Raw genomic sequence first — 14,339 nt, 5'->3', positions numbered from 1 at the left:
ATTGAATTTAAATTCAGCTACACAAAATGGGAGTTAAACTGTTGACCTGTTCCAAAATAACATGAACATTTGAAACTAACCATCAGGTTCAAATGCTATAAAGTCTCTCAAATAATTGGCCATTAAGATCTTTTGTTTAAATAAAACTGGTGAAGCTCCCAAGTAAACATCCCAGTAAAGACCATGTTTATACTAAATGCATTCCTTAAGAGTCAGGAATTTATTATCCTTAAGATACCACTTCCTATTTGATTAGATTAACTAATAAATGAAGGTGTTAGTTCAGCCATCCAAAGACACTTGCAGCAATCTTCATCATTGACTAATTATTCCACATCTAGTATATACATAAAACATTTTTATTTTCATTATGTAGTTCAGCAAGACTGCGAAGTGCTGTAGAAATTTAAGGCAGAAAAAAATAGCTTGGTGGTATGCCTATGGGTATATAATGCTTTCTTAGAAAAAATGTTTAGAAGTAAAATTTTCATTAGCACATTATGTAGATCGACTATGTAAAACTAATCACAATGTGATATCTGACTTGAGGCCTATTTACAATGAGAGTGAAAAAAATAATCAATATACTGACTCCTTTTCTCAATAACCTGCTGAGAGAGAGGTGTCATCATCCATTCTTTTCAAAGCACGTTATTTATAAAGCTGTTTTGAACCCAATATATGCCGAACAACATTGCACTGAGATTGCAACATTATGTCATCTGCTTGCTTTATTAAATTTTAACTAGGCTTTTAGTAGTTTCAAAATATTATTTATGAAAAAGAGTGGTTTCAAACAAAAAAAAACTCGTGCAATAATTCATTACTGTACCTTAATCTTGGTAGCAAGTGCCTCAGAGGCTTCCCTCTCCCTCCGCACATCTCCCATCTTTTTCTCCTTTTCACGCAGTAACTTCTGTTTTTCTTCAGCCACTAAGCTATGGTCATCTAAAATGGCTCGCTTCTCTCTCTCCAGCTTTTCCTGCTGGGCCCTCCAATATTCAGGTTCATTTTTAATCCCTTCATCATCTTCTCCATCATCTTCCTCTGTATCGTCCTCCCCTTCACCTCCCTGCCTCTTGCGATTCTTCTTCTTTCGCTTCCCCACACCTCGTTTCTCCAGCTGAGCTTTCAGCCGAGCTATCTCTTCTTGGAACTCCCTCAAAAGTGCATCTTTGGGATCTTCATTTACTCGAGGCTTATTCTTAATGTTCTTTGCACGATTTGCATATCTTAGTGTTGTAAGAGTCTCTTCACAGTTATAAGACGCAGGACCAATATTTGCAACCATTACAGTTTTGGCATTCCCTCCCAATGAGTCCTGAAGTAACCGAGTTAGCTTTGAATCCCTGTAGGGAATGTGAGTGCTTTTACCATCCACAAGTGCAGATATCACATTACCCAATGCTGAGAGAGAAAGGTTAATCTTTGTTGCTTCTTTTAACCGGTCTCCTTGGGCTCCAGTTTTAGCCTGTCGTTCACTGCCAGCAAGATCTACTAAATTCAACTTTCCAACACGAATATGGTTCTCGCCATCAAGTCCAACTTCACTACACTCAACTGTTATAACAAAGATGGCATGGGAACGCGAGCTGTGTTCATTCATGTTTGTGGCACCAACAGATCGATTTTGATTGCCAACATTCATGACATGTTCAATTTCTTTCACATTTTTTGTTACAAAAGATGACAGGTCTTTGACATAAACACCTGTGTCTGGTCTTTCCTTAAGCTCCAGTCTCTTAGTTTGATCTTTTGCTAGCAAATCTTTTATTTCCTCCTGGTAAATCTCCAAATATGATGCCCTAACCAAATACTGCTGATTTTGTGAACGAGATATATGTGTGAATATGTGTTCAAAGGAATTTGGGATAACACCTCTTCTTTCTGGATCTGAACGGATTCCCTCCATGGTATAAGTTTTCCCAGTTCCTGTTTGTCCATAAGCAAAAATTGTCCCGTTGAAACCCAACAGAACTGATTCCACAAGAGGTCGAAAAGTCTCATCATACAATTCTACTTGTTTAGAATTGTGATCATACACAGCATCAAATGTAAACGTCTTAGGTAATTCACTTGGACTGCTTTTGGGATTTTTCACTACAATCTGACCCAGTTTTACATCTATGTGAACAATTCTTTCGTAGCCACCTGAAACTTCCTTCTCATTCATTGGCCTGCATCGCACAACCACCTTCACTGATTCAGAACTTTTTAACTTCGACATTGTGTGATGTGGAAAAATTCAAGTTCCAAGAATTGTCCTTGACAATGAGCACCTGTAAAGAGATTTAGCACATATGAATCTCATACAGAAAACAGTGGGAAAACTCAATAAAATGCTTCATTATGACCTGATTTTGCCCACATACATATTTAAGTTGTAGAACCTAAAACTTTTAAATTCCTGATACAAGGGCATAACTATCATTTTATTCCTCATCTTTACTACTGTTGACCAAATGGCGGGCATATGAAATAGATATAAAGTTTAGACCAACCTTTGTAACAGTGGAGATATTAGGATAACATTCATACAACACCTGGATTCAGATGCATACAAACACTTGCACAAATAATAAACAGTAGTAGGAATAAACCATTTGGCCCTTGGAGATAATCAGCTTTGAACTTGACATACGGTGGAGCAGGGTTTAAACATTTTGCTGTACTCTTGCCCATCACCCAACCACTACTATTTCCAGAAATTTGTTGAATCTGTTCTCAATGAACTTGAACCCCAAGCTTCCACAGCATTCAAGGATTAAAAATTCCAAAGATTCAACACATTCTGCATGAAGAACTTTCTCAATTCCTCACTTACATAAAGACTCAGCTGCATGAACATTTGTACCAAGTTGAGTGCTACCTCTCAGTACTTGTTATAGCACTCTTGGTTCTCCAGTCCTCACAGGTACATATTCTCCTTTGTACTTAAAACATCTGCTTGGGCTGTGAACTGCAATCCTGAGAATTTGTTTTGGACACCTGCCCTCCACTGGCTCTCACCCAGCAATAAATTACCGCTGAGATGTGAGGCCTAGAGCAACACCCTGGCAAGGAAGGTTTGTGCAGGTCATTATTTCAAAATGAGAATGGCTACTCCACTTGAACACAGACTGCACAGATTATACAATCCCCTTCATTACCACTGATCAGCTGTGATGAAAGCTGTGTTGTCTGCTTTCCTAGTGTAGCTGTACACTATTAACACTGAATTACGTAAAGTGGAAAAATCTTTGGATAGGGAACCAAACAAAGAGAAAATGAGAGAGCAGCACTACCTGATAGAGGACATCTACAAGATGCATCATTTCAAGAAGATTGTATCCACACTAAGGACCCTCACCACCTGTTATGTCCTCTTCGCATTACTACCATTCGGGAAAAGACACAGGAGCCTGAAAGTCCACACCACTCAATAATTCAGAAGCAGCTTCATCCCTTCCACCATATTTCTGAATGGCCCTTGATCCCATGGACACTACCTTATTATTCTTTATTTGCACTATTTTGTAATTTAGAGTAATTTTATCTCTTTCCACTGTACTGCTACAGTAAAAATAAAAAAATTCACAGCATAGGCCAGTGATAATAAACCAGATTCTTGCATGATAGAGATTTAACTAAAAAAATCTGGGCTTCAAGTGCTCACATATGTCTGTATACGTATATACACACACACACACGCTGCATGTGAGCATTATCAAAGAAAAAAATTGCTGGCATTGAAGAGGGTCCAGAGAAAGTTCACAAGAATGATTCCAAGGATGAAAAGGTTACCACGAGGAACGTTTGATGGTTCTGGACGTATTCTCACTGGAGTTTAGAAGAATGAAGGGGATCTTACTGAAACCTAAATAGAGTAGACGCGGAGAGGATGTTTCTTTTAGTGAGAAAGGACCAGAGGGCACAGCCTCAAAATAAAAAAGACATCCCTTTAGAACAAAGATGACGAGAAATTTCTTTAGCCAGAGGGTGGTGAATTGATGGAATTCATTGCCAAGTTATTGGGTACACTTAAAGCAGAAGAGGGTGATAGGTTCTTAATTAGTAAGGGCATCAAAGGCTACAAGGGGAAGGCAGAGGCATTGTGTTGAAAAGGATAATAACTCAGCCACGATGGAACAGTGATGCAGACTCAATGGGCTGAATGGCTTAATTCTACTGCTATGTCTGATGTACTCATTGCCTTCCATGTAACAGATGTTGTCAATCTCAAGCAATGGTCCACATATACTATTTTGGCCAAGGTTCAACTGCATCCTCACAGGCAGTCCTGCCATGCTGAACCCACCGATTCCACAGATTGATTCACAACAGATTTCTGGTACAGCAGCATATAGCAGTGGGTAGGACACGGTTCTTGGTCTCAAGCTGCCAGTACAGCAGCATGTTACACAACAGCGCTGTCAGTAAAACATTTCTATATATATTGAGAGTGACTCATTGTAATGCTGATTCCATTAGTGATCTCATTTTGGGAGTGCATTTGAGGGTACCAATTTACAAAGGCACCCAGATTTCTTTGAATATCAATACTAGAATCAGAAATGTGTTGCTTTGTGGCAGCAGTACAGTGCAAGAATATCAAATTACTAAAAGTTACAATAAAAATAAATGCATAGTACAAAAGAGGTATGTTCATGTGTCATGGACTGTTCAGAAATCAGATGGCAGAGAATAAGTGTTTCCTAAGACGTTGAGTATGGGCTCCTCCGCCTCCTTCTCCACGGTAGTAATGAGAAGATGGCATTTCCTAGATGGTAGGGTCCTTAATGATGGATGCTGCCTTCTTGAAGCACAGCCTTTTAAAGATCTGGTTCTGCAGATCAGCTATTCTGGTTGAGTAAAATACATTTATCAAATATTAGAATCTAATTAATCTAAAATTTAACACATCAACTTACCTCTAGTGTGATTATATCTAATGATATTGACAGAATGAAGCCATTCACTCTTCCTGTAATTGGTAACTCAGTGATCCAGAGGTGGAACTAATTTTCTAATAAATCCCTTCCCTACCTTAGCTGAAGTGACAGTTACCTGGCATTCCTTTTGGTAAAACGCAATGGCAAACCTTTCATTGGACCATATACTGCCATCCCATTTTTCCAGCACAAGTAAGTTTTAATGACAAGACCCAATCCCACAGAAAAGTCATATTAGTTAGAGCTACTTGGCCAAGAGGATTGGAAGTGACAAGTAGCTGCAGCCAGAAAATCAGAAATGGTTGCTGAAAGAACATAAGAGACATGCCATTCCAAGAAAACGTTATGACATGAACATTGGTTGGCTATATTAAGTCCCAAAGAAGCAATCTCAGGGATGGCAACTCTATCCTGGCCATCCTGTAACACATGTCATCTATTGCCTAAATTAGCTACTGCCTAAGACACACAGCAACCTGATAGGTCTTTGAATAAAACGTCCAAATACCGTTCACAATTATGATTCAACATCAAATCAGTTGTAATGGATATTCAGGACAAATCAACCAAAATGCAACACCTAGCCCCATTCAAATTCAATATATTCCATATACTCAAGTCAAGGATCACAACATACTCAGATGGTACAAAATTATAGTTCTCATGAAATTTCATCAACCTGAAACTTTAACTTTGCTCTCTCCCCTTTGATGCCCCCAGCTTTGCCAAATACTTCAGCATGTTTTCTTTTGTTACAGTATCAGAGTGTGGAATACAGACTTATGCTAACATTGAGGTAAGAGGCCATTTCCCCTATTAAGTGTCGGATGGTACTCAAAGGAGCAATCCCATCAGCCCCATTCTTCTCTCCTTATTCCTCTGTACCACTGCAACTTACTTTCTCTGATACACAGCCATCACCTTCCCCTTTGCTTCTATGTAATTTGGAATGATTTATCAATTTCCAAACACAACTTTGGGATGAGTGAGGAAACTGAGGCAGTTACACTAACATTTTGTTTTCCATTGTGCTGCCCTTTCAGGCTAATATTTGCAGTTTTACTCATCCCAAACTGTTGCTTTATATGGAAGAAGCACTGAAAGGTATTACAACTCTCCCAACCTTGCAGAACCAATTGTCCGGGGTCATTGTGACCTTCTTCAATGCCAAGGCAGCTTAATACTATTCTAAGTTTTATTTCTGGCTGTACTTCTAACTATAAGTAACTCCAGAGGGCATTAATAATCAACATAGGGTAAGAGTCAGGACTGGGGTAAAACAGATAATGACCACATCTGAGATTAAGCTTCCTACCATTGACATTCAACACCATTAACACTCTGAATCTTCTACCCTAAAGGCCCCATGGAATTGAACCAGCCGTATAAATACCATGGCTATGTGAATATCTGTTGCAAGACATCCTGCAGCTTGTGACTCGCCTCCAAACTCTCCAAAGTTTGTGACTTAATGGACAGCCAGGAAATATTCAGAATCAGAATTAATATCCCTAGCATATGTAGTGAAATTTGTTCACAAATTCTTTCCATCCTTCCTGGATGAGTATGGCACCAACAATGCTTAAGAAGTTCAGCAACAAAGACAAAACTCTCCATTTGTTTAACATACACTACATTCAATCCTTTCATCTCTCTCCAAACCCATGGTTCGATGTCCATGATCTTAAAATGCACTTCAATAACCGAAAGGGTTAGCTCTTCACAAAACCATGATCTTGTCCACTTAAAGGTCAAAGGCATGTGACCACAAGCTGCAAATTTGCCTCTGAGTGACACACTATCCTGTCTTGGAAATATAACCCTTTTCTTTCATTAAATACAAGTTAACCAAATATAGGACTTCCCGAGTCAAACACATCTTGTAAATAGCTCAAGAACTGCCCTAATTCAAGAAGTTAGCTCCCCACTATTTTCTCAAGAGTAATAAAAGAATCACAGTAAGTGTTAGCTTTACTAGCACCATTCACATATCATATATAAAATATTGATGTGAGATTTAAATCACTTAAAATCCAGAGAGGTCAGGTAAATTGGTTTCCTTTCTTGCACAACGTTAGTAAATTAGCTGAGTTGTTAAATTAAGTACCCTAATGTTCTTGAGACATTTCCACTGAAATATTTTATTAATAAAATCAAATTTATATACTTCAGTTGCTTTCTTGTGACTGAATTCAACTTCTGTTTTACTATTCCAACAAATAAGCCGAAATAGTTCTAATCTACCTCATCTCCTTGTGGTCTGTACGAGTTCTGGAATGATTTCTTTCAGAACCCTAACAACATAAATTCCATTCAATAAATCAACATGATATACTTCATTTTTCTTTAAATTAAGCATGCAATAATATTTATTTATGGATATTATATTTATTCATGTCCATAAATCAATTCAGATATTAAACAAATATATTTTGGCTAAACCAGTGAGGAAACTGCAATTTCATTGTGCTATTGTCAGGTGGTTGTAGCAAACCTCTAATGTTATTACTATTCTTTCCTTCTATGGGTTGCAATAACCTGAATCCTTCAAATAACTTGAAGCCATAATCAGCCCAACCATTCCTTTTACAAACAAGATTGTTCCAGGGATTCAGATCACTCAATTTGCAAAGTGTTTCAAGCCCTTCCCATTTCTCTTTATTACTCTTCCACTTTCATAGGAGACTATTAAACATTGCAAGCTTTACATTTATTCACTAAAATAAATATATCTAATTGTCAGCGAGAAAATATGTTCTTACTTCTCCAATCTAAATTTCTCACATCATGTCCAGAAAGTATAGATTCACACAAGAGGTGCTTCCTTGAATCCGGCTATCCTTCTCTACCTCAGAGACCAGATGAAGTGTTAATATTTTAATGACCCAGTAAGGCAATGCAACAATGACAAGAGCCATTTTCAAACATACACACAGCTTCTTGCTGGAGTCAGTCAACACCAAAGGGTGGAAGTCTCTTTCTTGCCCAGACCAGTGGCTGAACCCCTAATGATTAATTTACTCAGTAAATTTTGAGCATTTTGCCAAACAAAGTAAGTACATTTCTACAGCAAACACGAGGAAATCTGCAGATGCTGGAAATTCACACAACACACACAAAATGCTGGTGGAACACAGCAGGCCGGGCAGCATCTATAAGGAGAAGCACTGTCGACGTTTTAGGCCGAGACCCTTTGGCAGTGCTTCTCCTTATAGATGCTGCCTGGCCTGCTGTGTTCCAAGTACATTTCTACAATGGCCAAATATTTTTCAGATATGCTAGAATTCTGCACAGAACTGCTAATATTTACCTTCATAACTCTTGCTCAAACACATGTTGCTGAACTTCAATTGAGCTGATCACCATGAACTTTGTAACAATGCTCCCATACTGGACTTCTCAGTTTCACATTTATGAATAACCCACAAGTGTAGACCAGTCGTGGGAAAAGAAGACCCTATTTTTAATTGAAGAATATCTATTCATTTAGTGATACAGCACAGAGTTGGCTCTTCCAGCAATCCTGATTAAACTTGACCTAATCACGGGACAATTTACAATGATCAATTAACCTACTAACCGGTACATCTTTGGACTGTGGAAAAACTGGAGCACCTAGGGAAAACATGCGGGGAGGGCATAAAAAAGACTCCTTAAGACACCAGAATTGAACTGTGAGGCCCTGAGCTGTAATAGCACCATGCTACTGTGGCACCCATATCAATGACAGAGGTTAAGCCATTACCTGATCTATGAAAGAATTGTGTTCCTGAGATATTTTGTAATACTGTACAACATTTTCTAAATCAAGACAGCTAGCAAAATGCATTCTAAGAATTCACATAAAACTGTATATATAATGAGAAAGGTATTCAATTCATTATAGCAAAAACATCTTCGTAAATCAAAGACATGCACTCCAAAGCCTCAATGATGTTTCAGCAGAAATTCATAAATTAAACACCGTAAAGTAGAAAATTTCTGTACTTGGTTAACTACATTCTTTTGAGTCAAATATATTTATTTTCTAATAGTTTTAATTTTAAAGTTTAAAATATTTATCAAAAAGTAAGAACACCAGATCATTTCTGAATGTTAAAATCAAAATTTTGAACTAACTTGTCAGGCTTGTCACATAGCTCATGCCATTTCTGTGTGATTTTATGATAGGAAGTAATAAACAGGTGACAACCAGCTTTCTTGAGGAAATTTTCAGTGCAATGGGCACTTATGGGAGACTGGTTGAGCACACAGAAACCTTCAAATTTGATTTGGACAAATTAATCTGTTTACTAATTTAGTTTATGAGGCCTCCAAAACAAGTTTTCATTTCAAAAGTGCTGTTCTTTTTCCATTGTGGAATGAACGCTCCTCAAGATAACAAGGAGAAGGTTGTTCTCTCTCATTGATATTTTCAAAATTCTTACAAGGATTTACAGTGAAGATGTAAGGGTGATATTTCTCTGGGCTGAGATAGATAGAACCAAGTATCAAACACCTCAACATAAGACAGCACCTGCCCTTTCACTTTTTTCCTTCTTATCATCCGGTGACCAAAAGTCCTTATAGGTGAAGCACCGATTCACTTGCACTTCTGGTGTACTACATTCAGTGTTCTCAATGCAACCTCTACAATGTAGAAGCCAAACACAGATTAAGCAATCACTTTGCACAGTACCTGGCTACAGTTGTCTGTCACTTTAATTTACCATTCTACTTGCACGGGGTTCTGGATAGGTTTGTCCCAGTGATACTGGGAAAGAATGGTAGGGCAAAGGAACCACACTTGACAAGAGAAGTGGATAAACTAGCCAAGAGGAAGAAGGAAGTATACTAAGGTAAGAAGGTTTACGACACACACAGAAAATGCTGGAAGGACTCAACAGGACAGGCAGTATCTATGGAAAAGAGTTGATGTTTCGGGCTGAGACCCTTCATTAGGAACCTTGGCCCAAAACATCAACTATACTCTTTTCCATTAATGCTACCTCAGCTTTTTCGCCAGCATGTTGTGTGTTGCTTGGATTTCCAGCATCTGCAGATTTTCTCTTGCTTGTTAAGGTTTACAAAGTAAGGATCAGACAGAGTGCCTGAGAGTTAAAAGGCAGGCAGGAAGGAGCTTAAGAAGGGACTACGAAGACCTAGAAGCGAACAAGAGAAGGCCATGATGAGGAGGATTAAGAAAAACCACAAGGCATACTAAACAAATGTGAGGCACAGGAGGATGACCAGAGTGAACTTGGGACCGATCAGGGATAAAAGAGGAAATATGAGCCTGGACTCGGGGAAGTCCTTAATGAATACTATGCTTCAGTATTCACCAGTGTGAGGGACCTTGATGAATGTGAGGACAGTGTAGAATATGCTACAAAATGTCAGTGTTAAGAACAAGGATGTGCTGGAACTTTTGAAAAACATTAGGATAGGTAAGTCCCAGGGGCTGGATGGAAATATACTCCGGGAAACAAAGGAAGAGATTGCTGCGCTTTTGGTGATAATCTGTGCATCCTCGCTGACCACAGGAGTAGAACCAGAAGATTGGAGGTTGGCAAATGTTACTCCTTTGTTAAGAAAGGTAATAGAGGTAATCCTGGGAAAGTATAGACCAGAGTCTTACATCAATGTTGGGCAAATTATTGGAGAAGGTTCTTAGGGTCAAGCTTTACAAACATTTGGGGAAATATCATCTGATGAGAGATAGTGAGCATGGTTTTGAGCAGAGCAGATACTGCTTCATGAGCCTGATTGAATTCTTCGAGGTAATGACAAAACAAATTGATGAAGGTAAAGCAATGGACATGGTGTATATGGATTTTGCTAAGACATTCAACTTGTACTGTTAACATCATTAAAGGAAGGATGTGGAAGCTTTAGAGAAAGTCCAGAGGAGATTTACCAGATGCCACCTGAATTAAAGCAAATATCTTATGAGGAAAGGTTGATTGAGCTAGGGCTGTTTTCAGTGGAGCAATGGAGGGTGAGAGATGAATTGACAGAGGTGTGTAAGATGATAAGAGGCATAGAAATAGTGATCAGCCAGTACCCCTTTCCCAGGGTGGAAGTGGCTAATACAAGAGGTCATAATTTTACAGTGACTGGAAGAAAGTAAGTATAAGGGGATGTCTGAAGTAGTTCGTTTTTTTTTTAAACACAGTAAGTGTGTGGAATGCACTGTCACTATAGTAGAGACAAACACATTAACGACATTTAAGGGTCTCTGAGATAAGCACATGGATGAAAAAACATTGGAGAGCTATGTGGGAGAGAAATGTTAGATTGATCTTAGAGTAGGATAAAAGATTGGCACATCTTTATGGGCTGAAGGGTCTGTACTGTGCTGTACTATACTATACCTCAACACATTTCTCTATGTAACACCCTGGTTAAAATTTTACTGCTAATGTTGTAGGGTATTTCATTCAATGGCTTTCTGTAAAAGCAGTGTGTTCTGCTGGTAGTGTTTGGGTTACTGGTAAAGATAAGGGGCTGTGATGTTCATGCTTAGAAAAGTTGTGTCATCCAATCAGGACTGTAGAATTGGGAGAAGGTTCTGGAGAACGCTGGGTGGAGAGGTTTTCTGACAGACACTAAGGTGGGTCGAGGTCTTATCGGCGGGAGATGGAGAGAGAAGAGCTCAAGAGAACCGACTGTAGGTTTCAATCTGATGGAGTCCAAGAGGGGAAACCCTACCAATGATTGGTGAATAGATGGCGCCGTGAGTACGAGTCACGTCAGCTTTTGGAAAATTTTTACTCCAACTTGTGCACATTTGACTGTTTTAATGATGATGGGCTATTTTGTTTTTTCCCTTTTTTTACTAATGGTTTGATTAAGTTAACAATCATAAATATACTTTCTTTATAGTTATTTGCAGTGCACAGTGTGTAATTTCTTGCTCACAGGTGATTGCATGGGGGCAGTAGTTACACAATATTCACAGATTGAGGTTCAAGTGGGTGAGACATCCCAACTTCCCAGTTTTGGTGGGAACCATGTCATATCAACTCTAGACGTAGAGTCTGAGAAAGGTGGTTTTCCCATTGCTGAGTCTGGTGGCTGTTAGAGAGGAACTACCAAGCCACACCTCTACAGGCACCCAGTAAAAAGGGGTTTCAACTATATAAAAGACAGACCCAACACAAGGTTGAGGAGCAATACCTCATCTTCTACACTACAGCTTTCAGAATCCAACTGCTTTCTTTAACTTAGTGTAACTTGCTCTTTCTGTCCGGATCAGAACTAGCCATTTTCAGTCATTTTGATTCAGTTTTTCTTACTAAATTTGTAGTCTGCCATGCTAGGTTTGTCTCACAAATTGTAACAGATTATAAAAACATCAGAACCAGCTAAAAAGTAGTATCTTTATCCAAAATACAAGGAAACTCTGTACTTGACCTCTCAGGATGGCTGTGGAGTTCAGGGACTGAGATCAAGAGCAGCACTGGGGTGAAAAATCAACCATCATCATTTTGAAGGGAGGAGCAGCCCCAAGAAATTACATTTCTTATGTTCTCCTATAAAGGGGAGAATGGGATGGTATCTTCTCCTATTCTTAACTTAAACTTAATTTAAATGTTTGAGCTGTAGACAGACACTTGAGACATATTCAAGCAGAACTCAATATATACTTCAAAATACATTTCTACCATCCACATGACACTGAATCATGTTCTAAGATTCAAGATTGTTTAATGTCATTTACATTACACAAGTGTAAAGGCAAACAAAATAATTGTTAGTCTAGATCCGAGGCAGCACAAAAAACACAATAAGATGAAAAACACAATAATAAAACACAGTAAACATAAATACTTAAGATAGGCTAACTACATAGATAGATTGTATGTCCATAAGGCACAGGAGTGTCTGCACATAAGGTGACTGACAGGAAGTAGTGGTGGTGGGTGTAGTGGGTAGAGCCTTACAGCTTGGGGTAAGTAACTGATTTTGAATCTGATGGTTCTGGCATGATGTCAATGGGACAAATATTCCCTGATGGGAATGGGATAAACAGTCAATGAGAAGGGTGGGTAGGATCCTTCATGATATTTCTGGCCCTCTTGCTATGCCTTTATGTATATATGTATTTACAGACTGAAGAAATTAAACACTAGAGCTATTATATTTCTTTAAATTAAATTGCTCAAACCATCACAGAAAATAATTTCTAGTCATAAATGAGGGTGGGAGAAAAACTAAAAGAAACATAGAAAACCTACAGCACAATACAGGCCCTTCGGCCATCAAAGTTCTGCCAAACATGTCCCTACCTTAGAAATTATTAGGGTTATCCATAGCCCTCTATTTTTCTAAGCTCCATGTACCTATCCAAAAGTCTCTTAAAAGACCCTATCGTATCCGCCTCCACCACCGTCGCCAGCAGCCCATTCCACGCACTCACCACTCTCTGCGTAAATAACTTAACCCTGACATCTCCTCTGTACCAACTCCCAAGCACCTTAAACCTATGCCCTCTTGTGGCAGCCATTTCAGCCCTGGGAAAAAGCCTCTGACTATCCACATAATCAATGCCTCTCATCATCTTATACACTTCTATCAGGTCACCTCTCATTCTCTGTCGCTCCAAGGAGAAACAGCCGAGTTCACTCAACCTGTTTTCATAAGGCATGTTCCCCAATCCAGGCAACACCCTTGTAAATCTCCTCTGCACCCTTGCTATGGTTTTCACATCCTTCCTGTACTGATGCAACCAGAACTGAGCACAGTACTCCAAGTGGAGTCTGACCAGTGTCCTATATAGCTGCAACGTTTCCTCTCAGCTTCTAAAAGAAGGACAGACTAAAACTTACAAAACATCGGAACATCCAGACCATATTTTTGGTGCATGTGAACAAGAGATAATAAAGAAAACGGATCAGACTATAAACGTATCCAGCATCTCAAATATACTGTATTCATAAGGGATAGGAATTTACTCAAAATAAATCGCCTGAAATCTGCAAAATACAACAAATTCAAAAGAAATGGACTGTGGATTTTGTGTTTATATTGCTGATTGTTACAGAACCAACTACAGATAATCCCCACGTTATGGATTTCTGTTGGGAGTATAGAGAAGGGGTTTACTTATCATGATTTTTGATAAAGAAAAGCCTTTCTTTACACCTCCAACACAAATGTTCTCCCATTTCTTCTGTGCATGCATTAAGAAACAACATTCAAGCAAATATGTATTTATTTTTTCCCCAGATAAGTTCAGTGAGAGTGAGTATTATTCCGTACAACAAATCTTCTGGGTAGCAATTTCTGAGTTCTCCAAGGCTGAATTTATATTACTCAAAAAGCCCTATTGCAGGGATTGCTATTCAAGTTATTAAAATGGATGAGAGAATTTGCTGTCTATCTGCTTTGTTGCACCAATCAGAAGTTTAACAATAAAATCTTATT

At 38.7% G+C, this 14,339-nt stretch overlaps 1 protein-coding gene across 2 annotated transcripts in view; it reads right to left on the bottom strand.

The window, feature by feature from the left end:
- The window catches only part of kif3b (kinesin family member 3B), a 45,452-nt gene that overhangs the window by 28,330 nt on the left and 2,783 nt on the right, over window positions 1–14,339 (bottom strand). For both annotated transcript variants that reach the window (XM_059980683.1, XM_059980684.1), the window contains exon 2: window positions 833–2,279. In XM_059980683.1, the coding sequence (XP_059836666.1) occupies window positions 833–2,227 (1,395 nt within the window). In that variant the 5' untranslated portion in view covers window positions 2,228–2,279. The remainder of the gene's footprint in view (window positions 1–832; window positions 2,280–14,339) is intronic.

Source organism: Hypanus sabinus, chromosome 9 (genome assembly GCF_030144855.1).
Source record: "Hypanus sabinus isolate sHypSab1 chromosome 9, sHypSab1.hap1, whole genome shotgun sequence".
Lineage (NCBI taxonomy): Eukaryota > Metazoa > Chordata > Chondrichthyes > Myliobatiformes > Dasyatidae > Hypanus > Hypanus sabinus.
This window is presented reverse-complemented; position numbering and strand designations above follow the sequence as displayed.